This window comes from Agelaius phoeniceus, chromosome 20 (genome assembly GCF_051311805.1).
Source record: "Agelaius phoeniceus isolate bAgePho1 chromosome 20, bAgePho1.hap1, whole genome shotgun sequence".
In the NCBI taxonomy this organism is placed as follows: Eukaryota; Metazoa; Chordata; class Aves; order Passeriformes; family Icteridae; genus Agelaius; species Agelaius phoeniceus.
Genome location: NC_135284.1, coordinates 10624653 through 10644209, shown reverse-complemented (window position 1 = coordinate 10644209; position 19557 = coordinate 10624653). Strand labels below are relative to the sequence as shown.

General features: G+C 54.3%; 1 protein-coding gene across 3 annotated transcripts in view; it reads left to right on the top strand.

The window, feature by feature from the left end:
• LOC129129188 (S-adenosyl-L-methionine-dependent tRNA 4-demethylwyosine synthase TYW1-like) overlaps positions 1 to 18899 on the top strand; it is a 99933-nt gene extending 81034 nt beyond the window's left edge. Inside the window, exons 15-16 of one of the 3 annotated variants that reach the window (XM_077188770.1) lie at positions 3402 to 3569; positions 17879 to 18899. In XM_077188770.1, the coding sequence (XP_077044885.1) occupies positions 3402 to 3569; positions 17879 to 18100 (390 nt within the window). In that variant the 3' untranslated portion in view covers positions 18101 to 18899. Of the gene's footprint in view, positions 1 to 3401; positions 3570 to 17812 lie in introns of all 3 variants that reach the window. The other 2 variants (XM_077188772.1, XM_077188771.1) reach the window with 2 other exon arrangements.
• The last annotated feature ends 658 nt before the right edge of the window (positions 18900 to 19557 follow it).

The following is a 19557-nucleotide window of genomic DNA, read 5'->3' as shown; positions in this document are numbered from 1 at the left end:
GGAAGGAAGGAAGGAAGGAAGGAAGAGGAAGGAAGGAAGGAAGGAAGGAAGGAAGGAAGGAAGGAAGGAAGGAAGGAAGGAAGGAAGGAAGGAAGGAAGGAAGGAAGAAGGAAGGAAGGAAGGAAGGAAGGAAGGAAGGAAGGAAGGAAGGAAGGAAGGAAGGAAGGAAGGAAGGAAGGAAGAAGGAAGGAAGGAAGGAAGGAAGGAAGGAAGGAAGGAAGGAAGGAAGGAAGGAAGGAAGGAAGGAAGGAAGGAAGGAAGGAAGGAAGGAAGGAAGGAAGAAGGAAGGAAGGAAGGAAGGAAGGAAGGAAGGAAGGAAGGAAGGAAGGAAGAAGGAAGGAAGGAAGGAAGGAAGGAAGGAAGGAAGGAAGGAAGGAAGGAAGGAAGGAAGGAAGGTAAGGAAGGAAGAAGGAAGGAAGGAAGGAAGGAAGGAAGGAAGGAAGGAAGGAAGGAAGGAAGGAAGGAGGAAGGAAGGAAGGAAGGAAGGAAGGAAGGAAGGAAGGAAGGAAGGAAGGAAGGAAGGAAGGAAGGAAGGGAGGAGGGAGGGAGGGAGGGAGGGAGGGAGGGAGGGAGGGAGGGAGGGAGGGAGGGAGGGAGGGAGGGAGGGAGGGAGGAGGGAGGGAGGGAGGGAGGGAGGGAGGGAGGGAGGGAGGGAGGGAGGGAGGGAGGGAGGGAGGGAGGGAGGGAGGGAGGGAGGGAGGGAGGGAGGAAGGGAGGAGGAAGGGAAGGGAGGGAGGGAGGGAGGAGGAGGGAGGGAGGAGGGAGGGAGGGAGGGAGGGAGGTTAAAAGAGGGAGAAAAAAGGAAAAGCAAATTTGAGGTCCTGGCTGAGACTAAATCAATAATTTAGGAGGTTCAGGTGATCACATCTCCAAGTTAGGAGTAGCTGGTCCCTGAATGGTGAGGCTGGATAAGGAAGGCCTGGTTGTGGCACTCAGTGCTCTGAGCTGGGTGACACAGTGGGGACTGATGACAGGCTGGACTTGGTGATCCTGGAGGGCTTTTCCAGCCTCAGGAATTGTGGGTTCAGAGGCTGAAGGTGGTGGATGGGGTGGGGGAGAGCTGGAGGTGTTCCACTCCCTGAGCAGTCCCCCAGAGCAGCAGTGCCGTGTCCTGGCTCTTTGTGGGGACAGAGGGACATGAGTCCTGCTCCAGGATCCCCATCCATGCCTGGCTGAGGGGTTTGGGCAGGGAGCTGGAGCAGGAGCCCCATTTCTCTGACAGCCTGGTGTAGAGAGCTTTTTGGATAATTGGTTAGCTGAGAAAGGACATTTCGATGTGATACCGATGGATAAGGATAGGGGATACAAGCTGGGAACTGAGCAACCAGTGCCCAATTACTGACAAAGGTCACAGTGACCTTCCCTGAAACGGGAAGATGGGGGAGAAAATCGCTTGCCAGAAAATGTAGATATCTTAGGTAGAAAAGTTAGAAGAATGCAAACATAGAAGCAAAATAATTGTTAGAAGATAGAAGTGGGTGTGGTTGATCTAAGTGTGCTTTAACCAATAATGAGCTCAGCTTTTGCAATATGTATAAGCTTCATTAACACCAATATAAATATGTGTGAGTTTTCAATAAACTTTGGGATTTGTTATTCACGCATATGGTGTGTCGCATTTCTCCCGCTGTTCACGACAGCCTGGGATCTGCAGGGCAGGTGTCCTTGAACAATGTCACCTCTCAGGGGCAGTTCTGGGGGTGCCTCCAGAACATGACCCAGAAGCTGCTTCCCAAAGCTCCAGAGGAGGACTGAGCTTTGTGTCAGGGTCTGCTGTGCCAGGGATGCTCAAGTGCCCAGGATGGGTACAGCCCACCCAGGGACCTGCTGACTTTGGGCACAGGTGGGACAGGGCAGAATTCACAGCCTGGGCTGGGAAGGAAGGAGGCCCAGAGCTCTGTGGCACATGGACAGCATCTCTGGGAGTGTCCCACTGTCATGGCATTGCTTGCCCATGAGACTTTTCCAGACTTGTCAAGTTTCCAGCCCCAGTGACCTCCAAGGTCCCTTGGTCACTCGGGAGCATCCTGCCTTTTCCTGTTAAAGCAGCACTCCAGGATCAATCCCAGCCTGTGTGTCACTGCTGGGGACACCTGGCACAGTGCTTTGGGGGTGTGTCACTGTGTCACTGCAGGGGACACCTGGCACGGTGCTTTGGGGGTGTGTCACTGCAGGGGACACCTGGCACGGTGTTTTGGGGGTGTGTCACTGCAGGGGACACATGGCACGGTGCTTTGGGGGTGTGTCACTGTGTCACTGCTGGGGGACACCTGGCTGGGTGCTTTGGGGGTGTGTCACTGTGTCACTGCTGGGGGACACCTGGCTGGGTGCTTTGGGGGTGTGTCACTGCAGGGGACACATGGCATGGTGCTTTGGGGGTGTGTCACTGGGTCACTGCAGGGGACACCTGGCTTGGTGCTCTGGGGGTGTGTCACTGTGTCACTGCAGGGGACACCTGGCATGGTGCTTTGGGACTGTGTCACTGCAGGGGACACCTGGCACAGTGCTTTGGGGGTGTGTCACTGTGTCACTGCAGGGGACACCTGGCACAGTGCTTTGGGGGTGTGTCACTGCAGGGGACACCTGGAACAGTGCTTTGGGGGTGTGTCACTGTGTCACTGCAGGGGACACCTGGAACAGTGCTTTGGGGGTGTGTCACTGTGTCACTGCTGGGGGGACACCTGGCTTGGTGCTTTGGGGGTGTGTCACTGCTGGGGACACCTTTCACAGTGCTTTGGGGGTGTGTCACTGTGTCACTGCTGAGGACACCTGGCACAGTGCTTTGGGGGTGTGTCACTGTGTCACTGCAGAGGACACCTGGCACGGTGCTTTGTGACTGTGTCACTGCTGGGGACACCTTTCACAGTGCTTTGGGACTGTGTCACTGCAGGAGACACCTGGCATGGTGCTTTGGGAGTGTGTCACTGCAGGGGACACCTGGCACAGTGCTTTGGGGGTGTGTCACTGTGTCACTGCAGAGGACACCTGGCATGGTGCTTTGGGACTGTGTCACTGCTGGGGACACCTTTCACAGTGCTTTGGGACTGTGTCACTGCTGAGGACACCTGGCACGGTGCTTTGGGACTGTGTCACTGCTGGGGACACCTTTCACACTGCTTTGTGACTGTGTCACTGCTGGGGACACCTTTCACAGTGCTTTGGGACTGTGTCACTGCAGGAGACACCTGGCATGGTGCTTTGGGACTGTGTCACTGCTGGGGACACCTTTCACAGTGCTTTGGGACTGTGTCACTGCAGGAAGGGCCCGTTTTGATGCCATCTCCAGTCTGTGACGTTGCCATGGGATGGGATGCAGAGCGGGAGCTGCAGGGTTTGCTGTGGCCGGCACTGGCAGGGCTGGGGAGGGCTGAGCTGACTGTCCTGTTTCCCTGTGTCCCCAGGGTGTGACCTACTGTGGGGAGAGCTCTGCCAGCAGCCTGACCATGGCCAACGTGCCATGGCACGGGGAGGTGCTGAGCTTCGTGCAGGAGCTGGCGCGGCTGCTCCCGGACTACGGCATCGCCTGCGAGCACGAGCACTCCAACTGCCTGCTGCTGGCCCACTGCAAGGTGAGCCTGTCTGGGGCACAGCTGCTGCTAACAGCCTTCTTCTCCACAGTTATCCACAGGTGTTTAGGCTGGAAAAGCCCTCTGGGGTCTTTGTGTCCAGCCCACTGCTGCCCCATGTCCCCAAGTGCCACATGCACGCCTGTGTTAAACCCCCCCAGGTCACTGCAGTGAGCCCCCAGCTGGGTAGTAATTAGCATTGACCCCATGATTACAGAAGGCTGATCAATCTATTTACTATATTATTATTAAGAAACCCGTTGCTTTATAGACAATTACAATACAGCTGGACTTGATTGGTCCTTCAATCAAAACACCATCACCACTGGCTAATTAAGAAACCACCCTTTGGTAAGCAAATCTCCATAACACATTTCACATGTTCACAACAACAGGGACAGCAAGTGAAGATAAGAATTATTTCTCATTCTTTCCTCTGATCTTCTCACAGACTTTTCCCAGCACAATGCCTGGGAGGGTTGTCTGTTTCTCTCTGTGGCCAGAGAGCTGCTGCCACAGCCCATTCCAAAGCTTCCAAGCCCTTCTAGTCACTGGCCAGAAGAATTCATGGTGTGCCCCAGGATTTCAGCCCTTCACACCCCTGGATGCCACTCAGACCCAAGGGTTATTTCTGTTATTTTCCTGTTGCTCTGAGCCACCTCTCCAGAGGCAGAATCACCACATTTGGATCAGAGAACCACAGAATCATTTGGGTTGGAAAAGCCCAACCATTCCCCCAGCACTGCCCAGGCCAGCACTGCCCCCTGTCCTCAAGTGCCACCTCCACAGGGCTGTTAAACCCCTCCAGGGGTGGGGACTCCATCCCTGCCCTGGGCAGCTGTGCCAGGGCTGGACAACAAATTCCAGGAAGGAATTTTCCCAAAATCCCCCCTGAGGCTCCCCTGGCCCAGCCTGAGGCCGTTCCCTCTGCTCCTGTCCCTGTTCCCTGGGAGCAGAGCCCGGCCCCCCCGGCTGTCCCCTCCTGTCAGGAGCTGTGCAGAGCCACAAGGGCCCCCTGAGCCTCCTTTGCTCCAGGCTGAGCCCCTGCCCAGCTCCCTCAGCTGCTCCTGGGGCTCCAGACCCTCCCCAGCTCCATTCCCTTATCTGAACATGCTCCAGCCCCTCAGGGTCTGCATTGCCATGACAGCTTCTCTGGGCAGCCTCTGCCACGGCCTCACCACCCTCATGGTAAACAATATTCTCTTATATCCAATGGAAATCAGCTCTGCTGCTACTTAAATCCATCAGCCCTTGCAATAGGTCCTGCTGGAAAGGTTTGTCACCATCTCCCCTTCAAGTACTGGAATGAAAATGAAATTAAATACAAGTGAAATGCAAAAAAAAATTTTTTAAAGGATGCAGGAAATGAAAAATAATGAGTACATATTTGCTTTCTGAGCTTCAGAAAAGATTAATAGAAGGGCAGCAGAAAAAGATAATAATGTGCCACCTGGGCACCTGATGAAATTGCAGATTCCTGGAATGCTTTGGGTTGGAAGGACCTTAAAGCCCATCCCATTCCATGGCAGGGATGCCTTCCATGATCCCAGAGTGCTCCCAGCTCTGTCCAGCCTGGCCTTGGGCACTGCCAGGGATGCAGGGGCAGCCCCAGCTGCTCTGGGCACCCTGTGCCAGGCCTGCCCACCCTGCCAGGGAGGAATTTCTCCTGAATATCCAGTCCAAACCTACTTTGGAATCTGCAAAGGGAGCAGCTGGGAAGGAGCAGAGAAAACCAGGACACCTGGCAGTGGTTGTGTTTGATCTCACCTTAAATTGGCTTTATTTACAGTCTCACTCCTGGCTGTTGCCACTGGCAACTGTTCCTGAGAAAGCAAAATCTCCTTTTGCATTGTAAGGTCCAGGAAAGCAAACAAACAAACAGATTGCAGAAACTTTCTTGAGGCAGAATTTAAGTAACACCATTAGCAAAGAGAATAAATTGGTACCTGTCCAGGAGGAATTCAACAGCTGCTTCTACTTCCACAGCCATTAGCAGAGGGCGTCTGTGGGAAACAATCTGTCCTCGGTGCTAAAATAGCTAATAAAAAATAAATTTATTTCCATTAGGGTTTAATTTTTGAGTTTCAGGCTCTAGTGGAGAATATAATCTGTCAGTGCCTATTATTTGCAGGAAAACCTGTGCTCTGGGATTGATCAAACTGGAGTGAGTAATTGCAAAATCAAAGGGGGCTTTAAAAAATTAAGGAGTTGCAGGAAGAGTGTGATAAAAATCATTAAGAAATGTGATTTATTTCACTGTGTTTTCCTGGGTCTGAGTTTGGAGGTGTCCAAACAATGCTCCTGATGAGTTTAATGCTCCCATTGAATGCCAGGCTGTAGGAAGGAGTCTGGGAATGTCAGGAATAATCCATCCTGCAGCTGCTGCCTGGGATGGATGGGATCATTGATTGGCACCTGCTTGTGATGAGTGACAGTTCAGGAGTGGAGTCTCTCTCTTGAGGGCAGGGGTTTAGGGAGAAAAGGGATTTTAAGGAAAGCAAACTGCAGGGTTTGTGTCTGCTGTTATTTTCTCTCTCTGGAGGTCATGAGGTGGCTCCCAGATGGGAACTGGGGCTCCTGGGGGCCTTCAGGGTCCTAAAACTCTCCTGTTCAGCCTCCAGGTCCCATCCCACACACACACACACATCCCTTTTCCCTGCTGCCCAGCAGTGGGTTCTGCCCTCTGGGAGCCCTCAGGGGAGGATGGGTCCCACTTGAACCTCAGAGAGCTTTGAATCCCAGGGGAGCTCAAAAGTCCTAAAAACTGAATCCTCACAGCAAGATGTTGGATTTCACTTACCCTCCCCACAGCCCTAAAGGTCACCCCAGAGAACAGCCCCTGTGCCCTGCTCCCCATGCCCTGAGCATCCACCTGTTACTGGGATTTCATGGCTTTGGGGCACTGGGTGTCAGCTCCTCACATCCCAGACTGCTCTGAGTGGGGAGGGACCCTAAAGCCCCACCAGTGCCACCCCTGCCATGGCAGGGAGCCCTTCCACTGTCCCAGGCTGCTCCCAGCCCCATCCAGCCTGGTCTTGGGCACTGCCAGGGATGGGTGGGTCCTGCTGGGAGCTGCCCTTCCCTGCCCTTCCTGCATCCTCCTCCCAGCCTTGCCCTGCTTTCCATCTCCCTTTGGGAGCTGCCTGGTGTTTGGGCTCCATCCTCTTTGATTCTCTAGCAACAGTGCTGAATTCTTGAGTAATTCTCTTTGCTTTTGAGTAAATCCCATAAACCATGGTCACAAAAATGAGATTTATGGTATCACTTTGAACTAATGGGCTGAGATATCAACACAGCAGCAACTTTCTAGTGGAACAATTAATTCCAGGGACCTTTTCCAGAGAGAGGCCTGAGGCTGCTGCTGTTCCTGGCTGGGACAGTCAGTGCCCCCTCAGGAGGACCAGAAGAGCTCCTGAGAAGGGGGAAGGTGCTGCAGCTGCCTCGCAGGGAGGATTTCTCTGAAGGAAATTCAATATCTTGGTCATTTCTGGACTAAATCCCTGTGCCCTATGGTGCTGGATTTGCTTCCCATGTGTGTTCCATCCTGTCCTTGTCCCAAAGCACTTCCAGCCCATTTTGTTCATTAACCCTTTCCCCCCTGGAGCAGGTGGTTGTTTTCCAGCTCCCTGGGGCTTTACAACAGCACTTTCTGGCCAGTTCAGTCAGTGCTGCTGGTGCCCTCAAGCAGATCCCTCAGGGATCCCAGAGCTCTGGGACAGGACAGGAAGGTTCCTGTCTGAGCACCCCTGGGACCCCAGGGCTGATTCCCAGCTCACAGGGGATGCACAGCTCAGGGAATGCTCCTGCAGTTCCAGTGCCTGCTCTGCCTGGAGCTCTCAGCTCACAGGGTGACATGAGCAGGGTGGGCTCAGCGCCCTGCTGCCATCAGCCCTTTATGCCTTCATTAATCTGATAGGCCTGGCATTGGTTGGAAAAGCTCCCCAAAGTCATTGAGCCCAGCTGGCACCCAGCAGCACCACCGTGTCCCCATGTGCCACATCCACACACCTTTGGGACACTTCCAGGCATGGGGACTCCACCCCAGCCCTGGGCAGCTGTGCTAGGCCCTGACCACCCTTTCAGGGAGGAAATTTTCCCTGATCTCCAACCTGAACCTCCCCTGGCACCATGTGTTACTGTTTCCTCTTGTCCTGTCCCTTGTCCCTGAGAGAAGGGACCAACAGCCACCTCCCTGCTGCCCACAGCCAAGGCTGCACAAGCACAGTGTCCCTCCCTGGATGCAGGCACTGCCTGGGGCTGCAGGTGCAGCTCTGGGCTCCAGCCCTCCCTCCCTGTTGGATGTGGTCTGGGGTAGCCTCATGTTCTCCAGCATGGCAGGGGCACCTTGGCATCCACAAAGGCTTTGAGGACATCTCTTCAATAAGTTCATTTCCCATACCCAAACACACTTGGGAGGGTGGGCAGGCCCTGGATCCCTGGCAGTGCCCAAGGCCAGGCTGGACAGGGCTGGGAGCAGCCTGGGACAGTGGGAGGTGTCCCTGCCATGGCAGGGGTGGGATGAGATGGGATTTAAGGTCCTTCCAAGCCAAACCAGCCCAGGATTCTGTGTGGCTTCAGTGCTGGGGTGTCACAGCACCTCCAGGGCAGGTGTTGGGGACAGAAAACAGCCTGGCCAGAGGTGCCCATCCCTGTCCTTCAGCCAAAAAATCCCCAGCCAGGAGGGACTTGGCCTTTTCCTCCCAGTGTGGGCACAGCTCGGGGCCAGGCACTGGAGTGTTCCGTGCTAAGCATCCCACACTGAGCATCCCTGCTATATTTAGGGAGGAAGAGGAAGCACTTCACTCCCAGCTGCACATCCCCTGACAAGGGCTGCATCAGGGACAGAGAGTCCATCACGTTCAGTTCCTTCCTGCCTCTGTCCTTGGGAGAGTGGGAGCTGTCCTTGTGATCCAGGGACAGCACCAGGGGAAACCAAACCTGGAGGAGAGGGTCACAGAGAGATGCAACATCCTGGGATCTGCTGCAGAGCAGGGCATGGTGTGGAGCCCAGGTGTGGACAAGGTGACCCCAGGTGAGGACAAGGTGTCTCAGCAGCCAAGCAGCCTCCTTAGAGCAGCTGTGAGCAGGGAATGGTGGAATTCCTGAAGGTTCTCTCCCTTTCCCTTGGCCCCTGGCAGCAGGGAGGTGGCTCTGCTGGCCTGGCTGTGTCAGGGATGATAAGCAGCTCTCCGTTGTGCTGAAGTTACCCAGCTTCCATCCCTGGGAGTGGGAGCTGCCTGGTGGAGCCCTGGCTCCCTTGGCAGCTGGGCAGGGATTAAAAACCCCAATTCTGCCATAAGGAACCTCCCTTGGAACAGCACCCTGGGATCAGCACAGGATTCCATGGGCTGTGCTCTGCTGGGCTCAGCTCAGGGCAGTTCAGATTGTCCCACTCTGGGATCCAGAACAGTCAATTCCATCTCCAGGCTGAGAATTTCATTTCCATTCCATGTGGAGGAGTTCCCTGTGCCCTGACACCTCTGCTGGCTCCTGAGCACAGGCTGGAGTCACTGAGGGTGGAAGTGCAGGGCTGCTCGTTGTTCCCAGCTAAAACTGATGGGAATTGTGGTGCTGGTGGCTACTCCCAGATCCTGTCTGCAGAGCTGCTGAGGGATTCAAGGCTTGGCTGTTCCCAGGGCTGTGTCCCTGTGCTGGTTTTCCTTCAGCCCCATGGACTGGGATGTGGAGAGGCTCAGCTCTGTGTGCCTGGCATCCCACTGCTTGTGGGATCAGTCAGGGAATGGTTTGGGTGGGAAGGGACCTCAAAGCCCATCCAGTCCAACCCTGCCATGGCAGGGACACCTCCCACTGTCCCAGGCTGCTCCCAATGTCCAGCCTGGCCTTGGGCACTGCCAGGGATGCAGGGGCAGCCCCAGCTGCTCTGGGCACCCTGTGCCAGGGCCTGCCCACCCTGCCAGGGAACAATTCCTCATTCCCAATATCCCATCCATCCCTGCCCTCCTTCCTCTTAAGACCATTATTACCATCTCTTACTCAGCTGCAACTTAAAAAACAGCTCAATTCCCTCCTAAAGCCTGAGGTTGGGATTATAATTCAAAAGGAGGAGTTGCAGGTTTTTGCCAAGCACTGTGACCCTGTTCAGTATAATTTCACACAATATTTCTCCTTGTTTTGCTGAGTGACTCCAGTTCAGTCACTTCCCCTGTCAAACAAAGGGAGCCTTAAATAATTGTGAGCCTTAATGAGGTGAGAAAGGGGGTCATAATTCTGGAAATTATTTGTTTGTCTTGGAGAGCTGGTGCTGGCAGGTGGTGAAGTGTGCTGTGTTTGATGGCAGCCTGTGGGAAGGTGCAAAGCTGCTGCTTTATCCCAGGGGTGGGCTCAGGATGGAGCCACCCAGATCATTGTCCCTTTTTGATGCCGTGCCCAGGGTGGGCACAGGGCTCAGGGCTGGCAGCCACACCTGGAGGGGGATCTCAGTCCTGGGTCCCACCTGGGTACGGGGTCACCTCTGCTCTGACAGCTCCTGCTCCAGCCCCTGGGGTATTTTTGGGTCCCCAGAAGAGGGAGGAAATGATGAATCTGACTCCATGTTCTTAGAAGGCTAATTTATTATTTTATGATATATATTATATTAAAGAATACTATACTAAAACTATATTAAATAATAGAGAAAGAATACTAATGAAAAACTCGTGACTCTCACCAGAGTCCCAACACAGCTGATTGTGATTGGTCATTAAGTAAAAACAATTCACATGGAACCCATCAAACAACCACCTGTTGGATAAACAATCTCCATCCACATTCCAAAGCAGCAAAACACAGGAGAAGGAAATGAGATAATATTGTTTTCCTTTTTCTTTGAGGCTTCTCAGCTTCCCAGGAGAAAAATCCTGGGAAAGAGGATTTTTCAGAAAATATGATGGTGACAAGCCCCCAGAGCTCCTGCTCCAGCCCAGCCACCTCCTTCCAGCCCCCCCAGCTTCTCCAGGCCAGGGGTGCTCCATGGTGCCAGGGCAGAGAGCCAAGGGAAGGAGGGAAGGAGGGATGTTGCTGTGCTGGGGTTAACAAGGAGGGATGTTGCTGTTTGGGGTTAACAAGGAGGGATGTTGCTGTTTTGGGGTTAACAAGGAGGGATGTTGCTGTGCTGGGGTTAACAAGGAGGGATGTTGCTGTGCTGGGGTTAACAAGGAGAAATGTTGCTGTTCTAGGGTTAACAAGGAGGGATGTTGCTGTTTTGGGGTTAACAAGTAGGGATGTTGCTGTGCTGGGGTTAACAAGGAGGATGTTGCTGTTTTGGGGTTAACAAGGAGGGATGTTGCTGTGCTGGGGTTAACAAGGAGGGATGTTGCTGTTTTGGGGTTAACAAGGAGGGATGTTGCTGTTTTGGGGTTAACAAGGAGGATGTTGCTGTTCTGGGGTTAACAAGGAGGGATGTTGCTGTTCTGGGGTTAACAAGGAGGGATGTTGCTGTTTTGGGGTTAACAAGCAGGGATGTTGCTGTTTTGGGGTTAACAAGGAGGGATGTTGCTGTTTTGGGGTTAACAAGCAGGGATGTTGCTCTCCTGGGGTTAACAAGCAGGGATGTTGCTGTTTGGGGTTAACAAGCAGGGATGTTGCTGTTTGGGGTTAACAAGCGGGGATGTTGCTGTTTTGGGGTTAACAAGCAGGGATGTTGCTGTGCTGGGGTTAACAAGCAGGGATGTTGCTGTGCTGGGGTTAACAAGGAGGGATGTTGCTGTCCTGGGGATAACAAGGAGGGATGTTGCTGTTTTGGGGTTAACAAGGAGGGATGTTGCTGTTCTGGGGTTAACAAGGAGTGATGTTGCTGTTTTGGGGTTAAGAAGGAGGGATGTTGCTGTTTGGGGTTAACAAGCAGGGATGTTGCTGTTTTGGGGTTAACAAGGAGGGATGTTGCTGTTCTGGGGTTAACAAGGAGGGATGTTGCTGTTTTGGGGTTAAGAAGGAGGGATGTTGCTGTTTGGGGTTAACAAGCAGGGATTTTGCTGTTTGGGGTTAAGAAGCAGGGATGTTGCTGTTTGGGGTTAACAAGCAGGGATGTTGCTGTTTGGGGTTAACAAGGAGGGATGTTGCTGTTTGGGGTTAACAAGCAGGGATGTTGCTGTTTTGGGGTTAACAAGGAGGGATGTTGCTGTTCTGGGGTTAACAAGGAGGGATGTTGCTGTTTTGGGGTTAAGAAGGAGGGATGTTGCTGTTTGGGGTTAACAAGCAGGGATTTTGCTGTTTGGGGTTAAGAAGCAGGGATGTTGCTGTTTGGGGTTAACAAGCAGGGATGTTGCTGTTTGGGGTTAACAAGGAGGGATGTTGCTGTTTGGGGTTAACAAGCAGGGATGTTGCTGTCCTGGGTGGAAGGTGAGTTCAGGTGAAGCAGGCACAGGGCAGGATGGATCTGCCCCTCCCAGTGCTGCTGTGGGATGGCAGTTCCAGCAGCTGGGAGCCCTGAGCACAGCTCATGGGTGTCTGTCTGTCCCTCTGACAATCCCCCAGAGAGGGTGTGGGTCACAGGCTGTGTGCACCAAATGTTTCATTGGAGGCTTTGGGGTTTTGGTTGGTTGGGTTTTGGTTGGTTGTTTTTTATGTGACATTTGGGTTTGGTTTGGGATTTCTTGTGGGGGTTCTTTTGCATTTGTTTGTTTTGTTTTGGGGTTTGGTTTACTTTGGGAGGAGTCTTAGTCTGCTTTGCTGGGTTTTTTTGTTGGTTTTGGTGAGCTTGGGTTGGTTTGGGGTTTGGTTTGCTTTGGTTAGATTTGGGGTTTTTTGCTTGGTTTTGTTTTTTCAGGTTTATTTTTTGGGGGGAGGGATTTGGAGTTTTTTTCTGGTAATTCATTTAGGTTTGGGGTTTTTTCCTCTGCTTTAGGATGTTTGGATTTTTGTGAGGAATTGTGTTGTTTTCTTTTGGTTTTGTTTATTATGATTTTGAGAGTTTGTCTTTCGGGGGAGCTTTGTGGGGTTTTTTCTATGGTTATTTTTGTTTGGTTTGGAAGGGGCAGGTTTTATTTGTTCTGGGTTGGGGGTTTTGTTAATTTGTGGTTTGCTGTGGGGCTGGTTCCCCTGCTGGCTGCTGACTGTTATTTTTGGTGTATGGTCTTTAAAACTCTGTGAAAATTGCTGGATTTAACTATTAAATCCTGTGCATCCCCCAGGGAAAATCCATTTGTTGGATTTGAGGACTTTGTAGCCTTGAATCCTCAACAGGACAAGAGGGAACGGCCTCAGGCTGTGCCAGAGGAGCCTCGGGTTGGATATTGAGGAAAATTTCTCACTGAAAGGGTTGTCCAGCCCTGGCACAGCTGCCCAGGGCAGGGTCAGTGTCCCTGTCCCTGGAGGGGTTTAACAGCCCTGTGCATGTGGCACTTGAGGACATGGGGTAGTGGTGGCCTTGGCAGTGCTTTGGGGATGGTTGGACTCAATGATCCTGGAGGAGTTTTCCAACCCCACTGTTTGTGGGGTTCTCACACAGAGGAGCTCTGGGCTCTCCCCCACTCCCCCTGTGCTCCCCAGGGACCCTGGAGGGCAGCACAGCTCCAAGGAGGGGAGTTCTCCATGCAGGATGGACCCTGTGCTTCCAGCCCTGCAGGAGCCACCACAGCCTTTTCTTTCTTTTCCTCCTGCTCTGTTCCACTCTCTCCTGTGCTGTTGAGTCCTTCCCTGACCACCCTCTGGATGTTTGTGGTGCAGGGCTGGAGCGAGTGGCTCAGGAGGAGCCTCCTTGTGCCAGTGTGGTTGGCTCTGAGGGAAATACAACATTACCCTTGGTAGGACAAACTAATTGGTTTTAGCTGCCTTCCATTCCTCAGCATTCCCTGTGTCACATCCCAGCCTCTCTCCCATATTTTATCCTGTCAGATACACCTGGGATTATTGCTCAGCAGTGCTCATGTCTGGGGGAATGTAGTGCATGGTGCTCCTTGATTGTCCTTAATCTGTGCACATGTTCCACCCCCCAAACTGCCTCTGCAAATATGTTGATAAGAGAAGCAATCTGGAGCATGGCTCTCCTCCTTCAGGAATGTTGATGGATTTCAGGAGCTGCTCCTGCTGTGGTGAGAGCAGCTGTGAGTCCACTGCCAAAGAGAAGTGATGGAATTGTCCTGGTCAGGGCCACTCCTGGCAGTTCAGGAGTGAAGGGAGGCTCAGCCAGGCTCTGCAGATGCTTCCAGGGAACATGGCTCTCCATTTAATCCCAGTTTCTGATTGGATATATGGATATATCCCAGCTTGCATGGATGGATACATCCCAGTCTGGATATATGGAACTATCCCAGTTTGCACATAGGGATAAATGGATCTGTCCCAGTTTGGATACATGGCTATATCCCAGTCTGGATTTATGGATCTGTCCCAGTTTGGATACGTGGCTATATCCCAGTCTGGATGCATGGATATATCCCAGTTTGGATATATCCCAGTTAGGATATATGGATCTATTGATCTATCCCAGTTTGGCTGTATGGATCTCTCCCAGTTTGGATATATGGATCCATGGATCTATCCCAGTCTGGATGTATGGATATATCCCAGTTTGGATCCATGGACCTCTCCCAGTTTGGATATATGGATCTATGGATCTCTGCCAGTCTGGATGTATGGCTATATCCCGGTTTGGATGTATGGATCCATGGATCTCTCCCAGTTTGGATCCGTGTATATATTCCAGTTTGGATCCATGGATCTATCCCAGTCTAGATGTATGGATCTGTCCCAGTCTGTATGGATCTCTCCCAGTCTGGGTCCATGGATCTCTCCCAGTTTGGCCCAGGGCTCTGTGAGGGACAGACCCTGTCCCCAGCCAGCCCAGCCCTGTTCTGGGGCTGTCCTGTTCCAGTCCTGCCAGGAAGGGGCCTGGGGGACCCTGAGCTGTCCCTGGCTCAGCAGAGAGCCCTGGGGGCCAGTGGTGTCCTGGGGTTAATGAATTGGTAATTAATTAACTCATTGTCCTGACCCAGCCGGTCAGGGAGGGATCCCAGCCCTGGGGGCAGCTCTGGGTGCTGTGTCCAGCTCTGGATCCTCAGCACAGCAGGGACAGGAGCTCCTGGAGCAGGGCAGGCTCAGGCTGTGAGGATGAGGAGGGCCTGGAGCATCTCTGTGCCCAGGAAAGGCTGAGGGAGCTGGGGCTGCTCAGGCTGTGAGGATGAGGAGGGCCTGGAGCATCTCTGTGCCCAGGAAAGGCTGAGGGAGCTGGGGCTGCTCAGCCTGGAGAGGAGCCCCAGCTGAGAGGGGCCCTCAGCCCTGGGTGTCCCTGTGTGCAGGGAGGGGCAGAGCAGGGCCCGGGCTCGGCTCCAGGCCCAGCAGTGGCACCAGAGCCACGGGCAGGGCCTGAGCCCAGAGCTGCCCCTGTCCAGGAGGCACAACTTCTGCCCTGGGCAGTGCCCAGCCCTGAGCAGGCTGCCCAGGGAGGGGCTGGAGTCTCCCTCAGCGGGGATCCTGCAGAGCCCTGTGCACACAATGCTGTGCCCTGTGCTCTGGGATGGCCCTGCCTGAGCAGGGAGGTGCCACCAGGGATCCTCTGGGCCCCCTCCCAGCCTGGGATTTTGTTTCCCCTCATTCCTGTGCCTCTTGTATCCCATCATTAATGCCTGTCTGGAGCAGTGCTCCTTGCCCTGGAGGATCTGCAGGATTCCATCAGGGCTTTCCTGGCTGTGCATCTGTGCCATGTCTGTGGGGAGCAGAGGGTGTTGGGACCCTGGGGATTGGAGCTCAGGGGCTCCAGGAGCTCCAGGGGAAGGCTCCTGAGTCACCCCGGTGCTGGCAGAGCCCTCAGGGAGGGAGAGTTTCCCTTTGCAGCCCAGCCCAGGGCCAGCTGAAGGAGCTGTGGCACTCTGTGATTCCAGCTTAGGGAAGAACCAGGGGAGGGCTCTCAGCCATTTCCCTTGTGTCAATGTATTTATCACCCTGAAGGGCTCCACAGGCAGTGAACAATTCCCTAAAACACCTGCCCATGTTAGGCTGGGATCCCAGGGATGTTTAGGGTTGGCTCACCTGTTGTATGGATGCTGTGAAACTGCTTTGAGCCCTAAATCTTTTGTCCCCCATGCTGCAAATCTCAGTTGGGCAGCTGGGACTGTTCTTCCTCCCTCTGGGTTTGGGATTTATTCCTCATCAGGAGCCATTTCTCCCCCTGACACACCTGCCCCTCTGGTGCTGTGGTTCATGGTTGTGCTGTCACTGCACTAAAAAGGGTGATCATTGATTCATCTGCTTTGCAATGGATCCAAGCTTGGTGGGAATGGGGTCACAGAATCCTGGAGGGGGTTGGGTGGGAAGGGGCCTCAAACCCATCCAGTCTCACCCCTTGCCATGGCAGGGACACCTTCCACTGTCCCAGGCTGCTCCCAGCCCCAGTGTCCAGCCTGGCCTTGGGCACTGCCAGGGATCCAGGGGCAGCCCCAACTGCTCTGGGAATTCCATCCCAGCCCCTGCCCATCCTCACTAGGGAGAATTCCCTCCCGGTGTCCCATCCAACCCTCTGGCAGTGGGAGGCCAATCCCCCTTGGGCCTTAAAGGCTTTGCTGAATCCTCTGCTTTGGGGTTTGCCCTTGAATTTGCTGAGTGTTCATGGATCAAACCTGGAGGGAGCAGAGTTTGGTGTCAGGTGTGACATTGTCACCTCCCCAGCCCTGGGGGGAGCTCCGCTCTGCAGAGCCCTGATCCTCTCTGGGCTCAGGGTTTTTCGTGTTCAGGTGACACGATGTCTCCTCTGCCATTGCTCTCCTGGTGGCCTCACACATGTCCCCACCTTGGCACAAGAGAAATGAGCCTTGGGCCCCTTGATTGATGCCAGGACTGGTTCCCAGTGCTGTGATTCTGCAGTGTCCCCTCCTGGCTTCAGCCCCACAGGGACACGCTGTAATTCCATGGGCAGGGATGGAGGAGCAGCAGCCACGGCTGAGTGCAGAATTTCAGGGGTGTCAGCAGTTTTCCCAACCAAAAAAGCTTTTAGCTCTTGGGCACAAAGTCAAGTGCCATTTGAAATGCACAGCCATCAAGTTTGGGGGGAAAAAAATCCACAATAACCAAGGAGCCGGTCTATTTTCCCTCTTTTTTTGGATGAAATGCGTAATAAGCTCTTAGCTTAGATAAATCCTAATTGAGGCTTCAGCCAAAGCTGGGGCTAAATGGGCAGAGCAGGTCTGGGAGACAAATGCAGCTCCAGCTTGTCAAAGTGAGCCATTCTTCACATGGAAAGAGGATTTGTGTCATTAAACCTCTCCATCTCCCCCGTTCCCAACCACAGCCCTCCTGCCCAAATCCATCCCAAATCCATCCCAATCCCTTGGCACGTGCCTCTGGTGCTGCTCCTGGGCCATTGTCCCAGTCTGGGCTGCCCTGGAGCCACAGTCCCACGCTGGGGTTGGGGTGACCTTGGCAAGGTCTCTCCTCGAGGGGTACCTGGCTGTGGCCCCAGATCCACACTGTCCTGCAGAGCTCCCCACACCAAGGGCTCTCCCATGGAAGTGTCAAGGGCAAGGGCAGAAGGCTGGGAAGGCTTTGGGAGGCATTTTAGGAGCCTCCCTCCTGGAAAGTGGGGGAGGATCTGGTACTCTGAAGGCTCCAGCAAAGCATCCAACAGTGCAGCCCTCATGGAGATATCCTGGGATGGGTTGGAGGGACCTCAAAGCCCATCCAGAGCCACCCCTGCCATGGCAGGGACACCTCCCACTGTCCCAGGCTGCTCCCAGCCCTGTCCAGCCTGGCCTTGGGCACTGCCAGGGATGCAGGGGCAGCCCCAGCTGCTCTGGGCACCCTGTGCCAGGGCCTGCCCACCCTCACAGGGAACAATTCCTCATTCCCAATATCCCATCCAGCCCTGCCCTCTGGCACTGGGAGCCATTCCCTGTGTCCTGTCCCTCCATGCCTTGTCCCCAGTCCTTCTCCAGCTCTCCTGGAGCCCCTTCAGGCCCTGGCAGGGGCTCTGAGCTCTCCCTGGAGCCTTCTCCTCTCCAGGTGAGCACCCCCAGCTCTCCAGCCTGGCTCCAGAGCAGAGGGCTCTGCTGGGAGCAGCTCCTGGGCCTGCTCTGGGCCTGCTCCAGCAGGATGAGCTTGTTCAGTGCTGAGAATTCCTGAGCTGGAGGCAGCACTGCAGGGAGGTCTCACAAGGGCAGAGCAGAGGTGGAGAATCAGTTCCCTGCTGGCTCTGGGTGTTTATGCACCTGAGTCCCTCCTGTCTTCCTACTCAAGCTGTATCCTGCAGGAGCCTCTGGATGGCTTTACTGCACCTCCCTGTGATGCAGAATTAGAAAAACACCAGCTGGGGATCCCAGTTGACCCCAGCACAGCCTGGGGTTGGTGCTCTGGCTCTCCTGGCTCCCTGACTGTTGTGTCTGCAGTTCCAGGTGGATGGCGAGTGGAGGACCTGGATTGACTACGGCCGTTTCCAGGAGCTGGTCAGGGAGCGCGAGCGCAGCGGCGGCGCCAGGACCTTCACAGCGGCCGAGTACACGGCCAGGACTCCTCCCTGGGCCCTCTTTGGGGCCAAGGAACGGGGATTCGACCCCCTGGACGTGAGATTCCAGAGGAAGAACAAGGCACGGGACACCTCGGGGTGCTGAGGGCTGGGGCTCCCTCACCCTGGCTTTCCCAGGACTCCATTTCGGGCTGACCCCCATCTTGGATCCACCTACCTGGATTATCCTGATGTTTGGGAAAGGGGGTCCAGCCTGGATTTTTAACCCTTCCCTCCTGTTTTTAGGGCTTCCTGGATGAAAATATTGATAATGTTCTTCTCTTGAGATAAATCAGAACTGGTTCAGCAGCAGGGCCGGGGCAGTGCTGCGATCTCCTCAGTGGGGAATGTTTGGAGTGGGATGTGGGGCCAGAGGGTTCCTTGGGCTCCTCTGTAAGGAGAGCCTGGCACCAAAGCATTCCACATCCCTAAGGAAAAATGTTAGGGGATTTCAGCCCCACAAGGTTGGATCGGGGCCACAGCCAGACCTGGATCCAAAAGCTGATCTCTGCTGGGAGCATCATTTTAGGGACTTTGTTCAGGTTCAGGTATTTTACACATTGGTGCCATTTCCTGTAAAAACCCCATTCCCAAGAAGCCAAACCTTGGGAATGGTGTAACAGCACCCCTATGGATACCAGCTGCAGCCTCTGATACCTCTCCAAGTGTCTTTGAACCTCATGGCTTTGGGAATGAGCTTTGGGAGCAGTGTTATCCCACTCACAGCAGCCCTAAACACCAGCTCCAGTCCTTCAGAGCCCTGTGGGCTCCAGCTGAGCGTGCCCAGTGCTGTAGATGGAGCATCCCTGACCTGGGGATTCCATTGCTTTTTAAAGGCAGCCTCTTTTCTTAAGCTGTACAAAGAGTTTCTAAAGCAGAAAGAAAATAAAGGAGTTTTTCCTAGAGTGCCTCTGGTGTGGCTGCTGAGCAGGGTCTGGCAGGGAGGGTGGGAGGTTGACTGGAAAATGAGAAGCACAAATGTTGTGTAAGAGCTCTTTCCTAACATGTGGGGTGGAAGGGGCAATATTGGGTGGGTCCACAGGTGATGGATGGTGGGTGCCTTTCCTGAGTATGTTTAGAAAAATCACAGAATCCTGGGATGGTTTGGGTTGGAGGAACCTTAAAGCCCATCCTGTTCTACCCCTGCCATGGCAGGGACACCTCCCACTGTCCCAGGCTGCTCCAAGCCCTGTCCAGCCTGGCCTTGGGCACTGCCAGGGATGGGGACTCCACCCCAGGGAGGTGGAGGGAGGGCCCTGGGCAGCCCCTGGCAGTGCCTGACCCCCCTTTCCATGGGGAAATTCCTGCTGATGTCCCCCCTGAGGCTCCCCTGGCCCAGCCTGAGGCCGTTCCCTCTGCTCCTGTCCCTGTTCCCTGGAGCACAGCCCGACCCCCCCGGCTGTCCCCTCCTGTCAGAAGCTGTGCAGAGCCACAGGGGCCCCCCTGAGCCTCCTTTGCTCCAGGCTGAGCCCCTGCCCAGCTCCCTCAGCTGCTCCTGGGGCTCCAGCCCCTTCCCAGCTCTGTTCCCTTCCCTGGACACAAACCTCCACTTAACCCTGCACC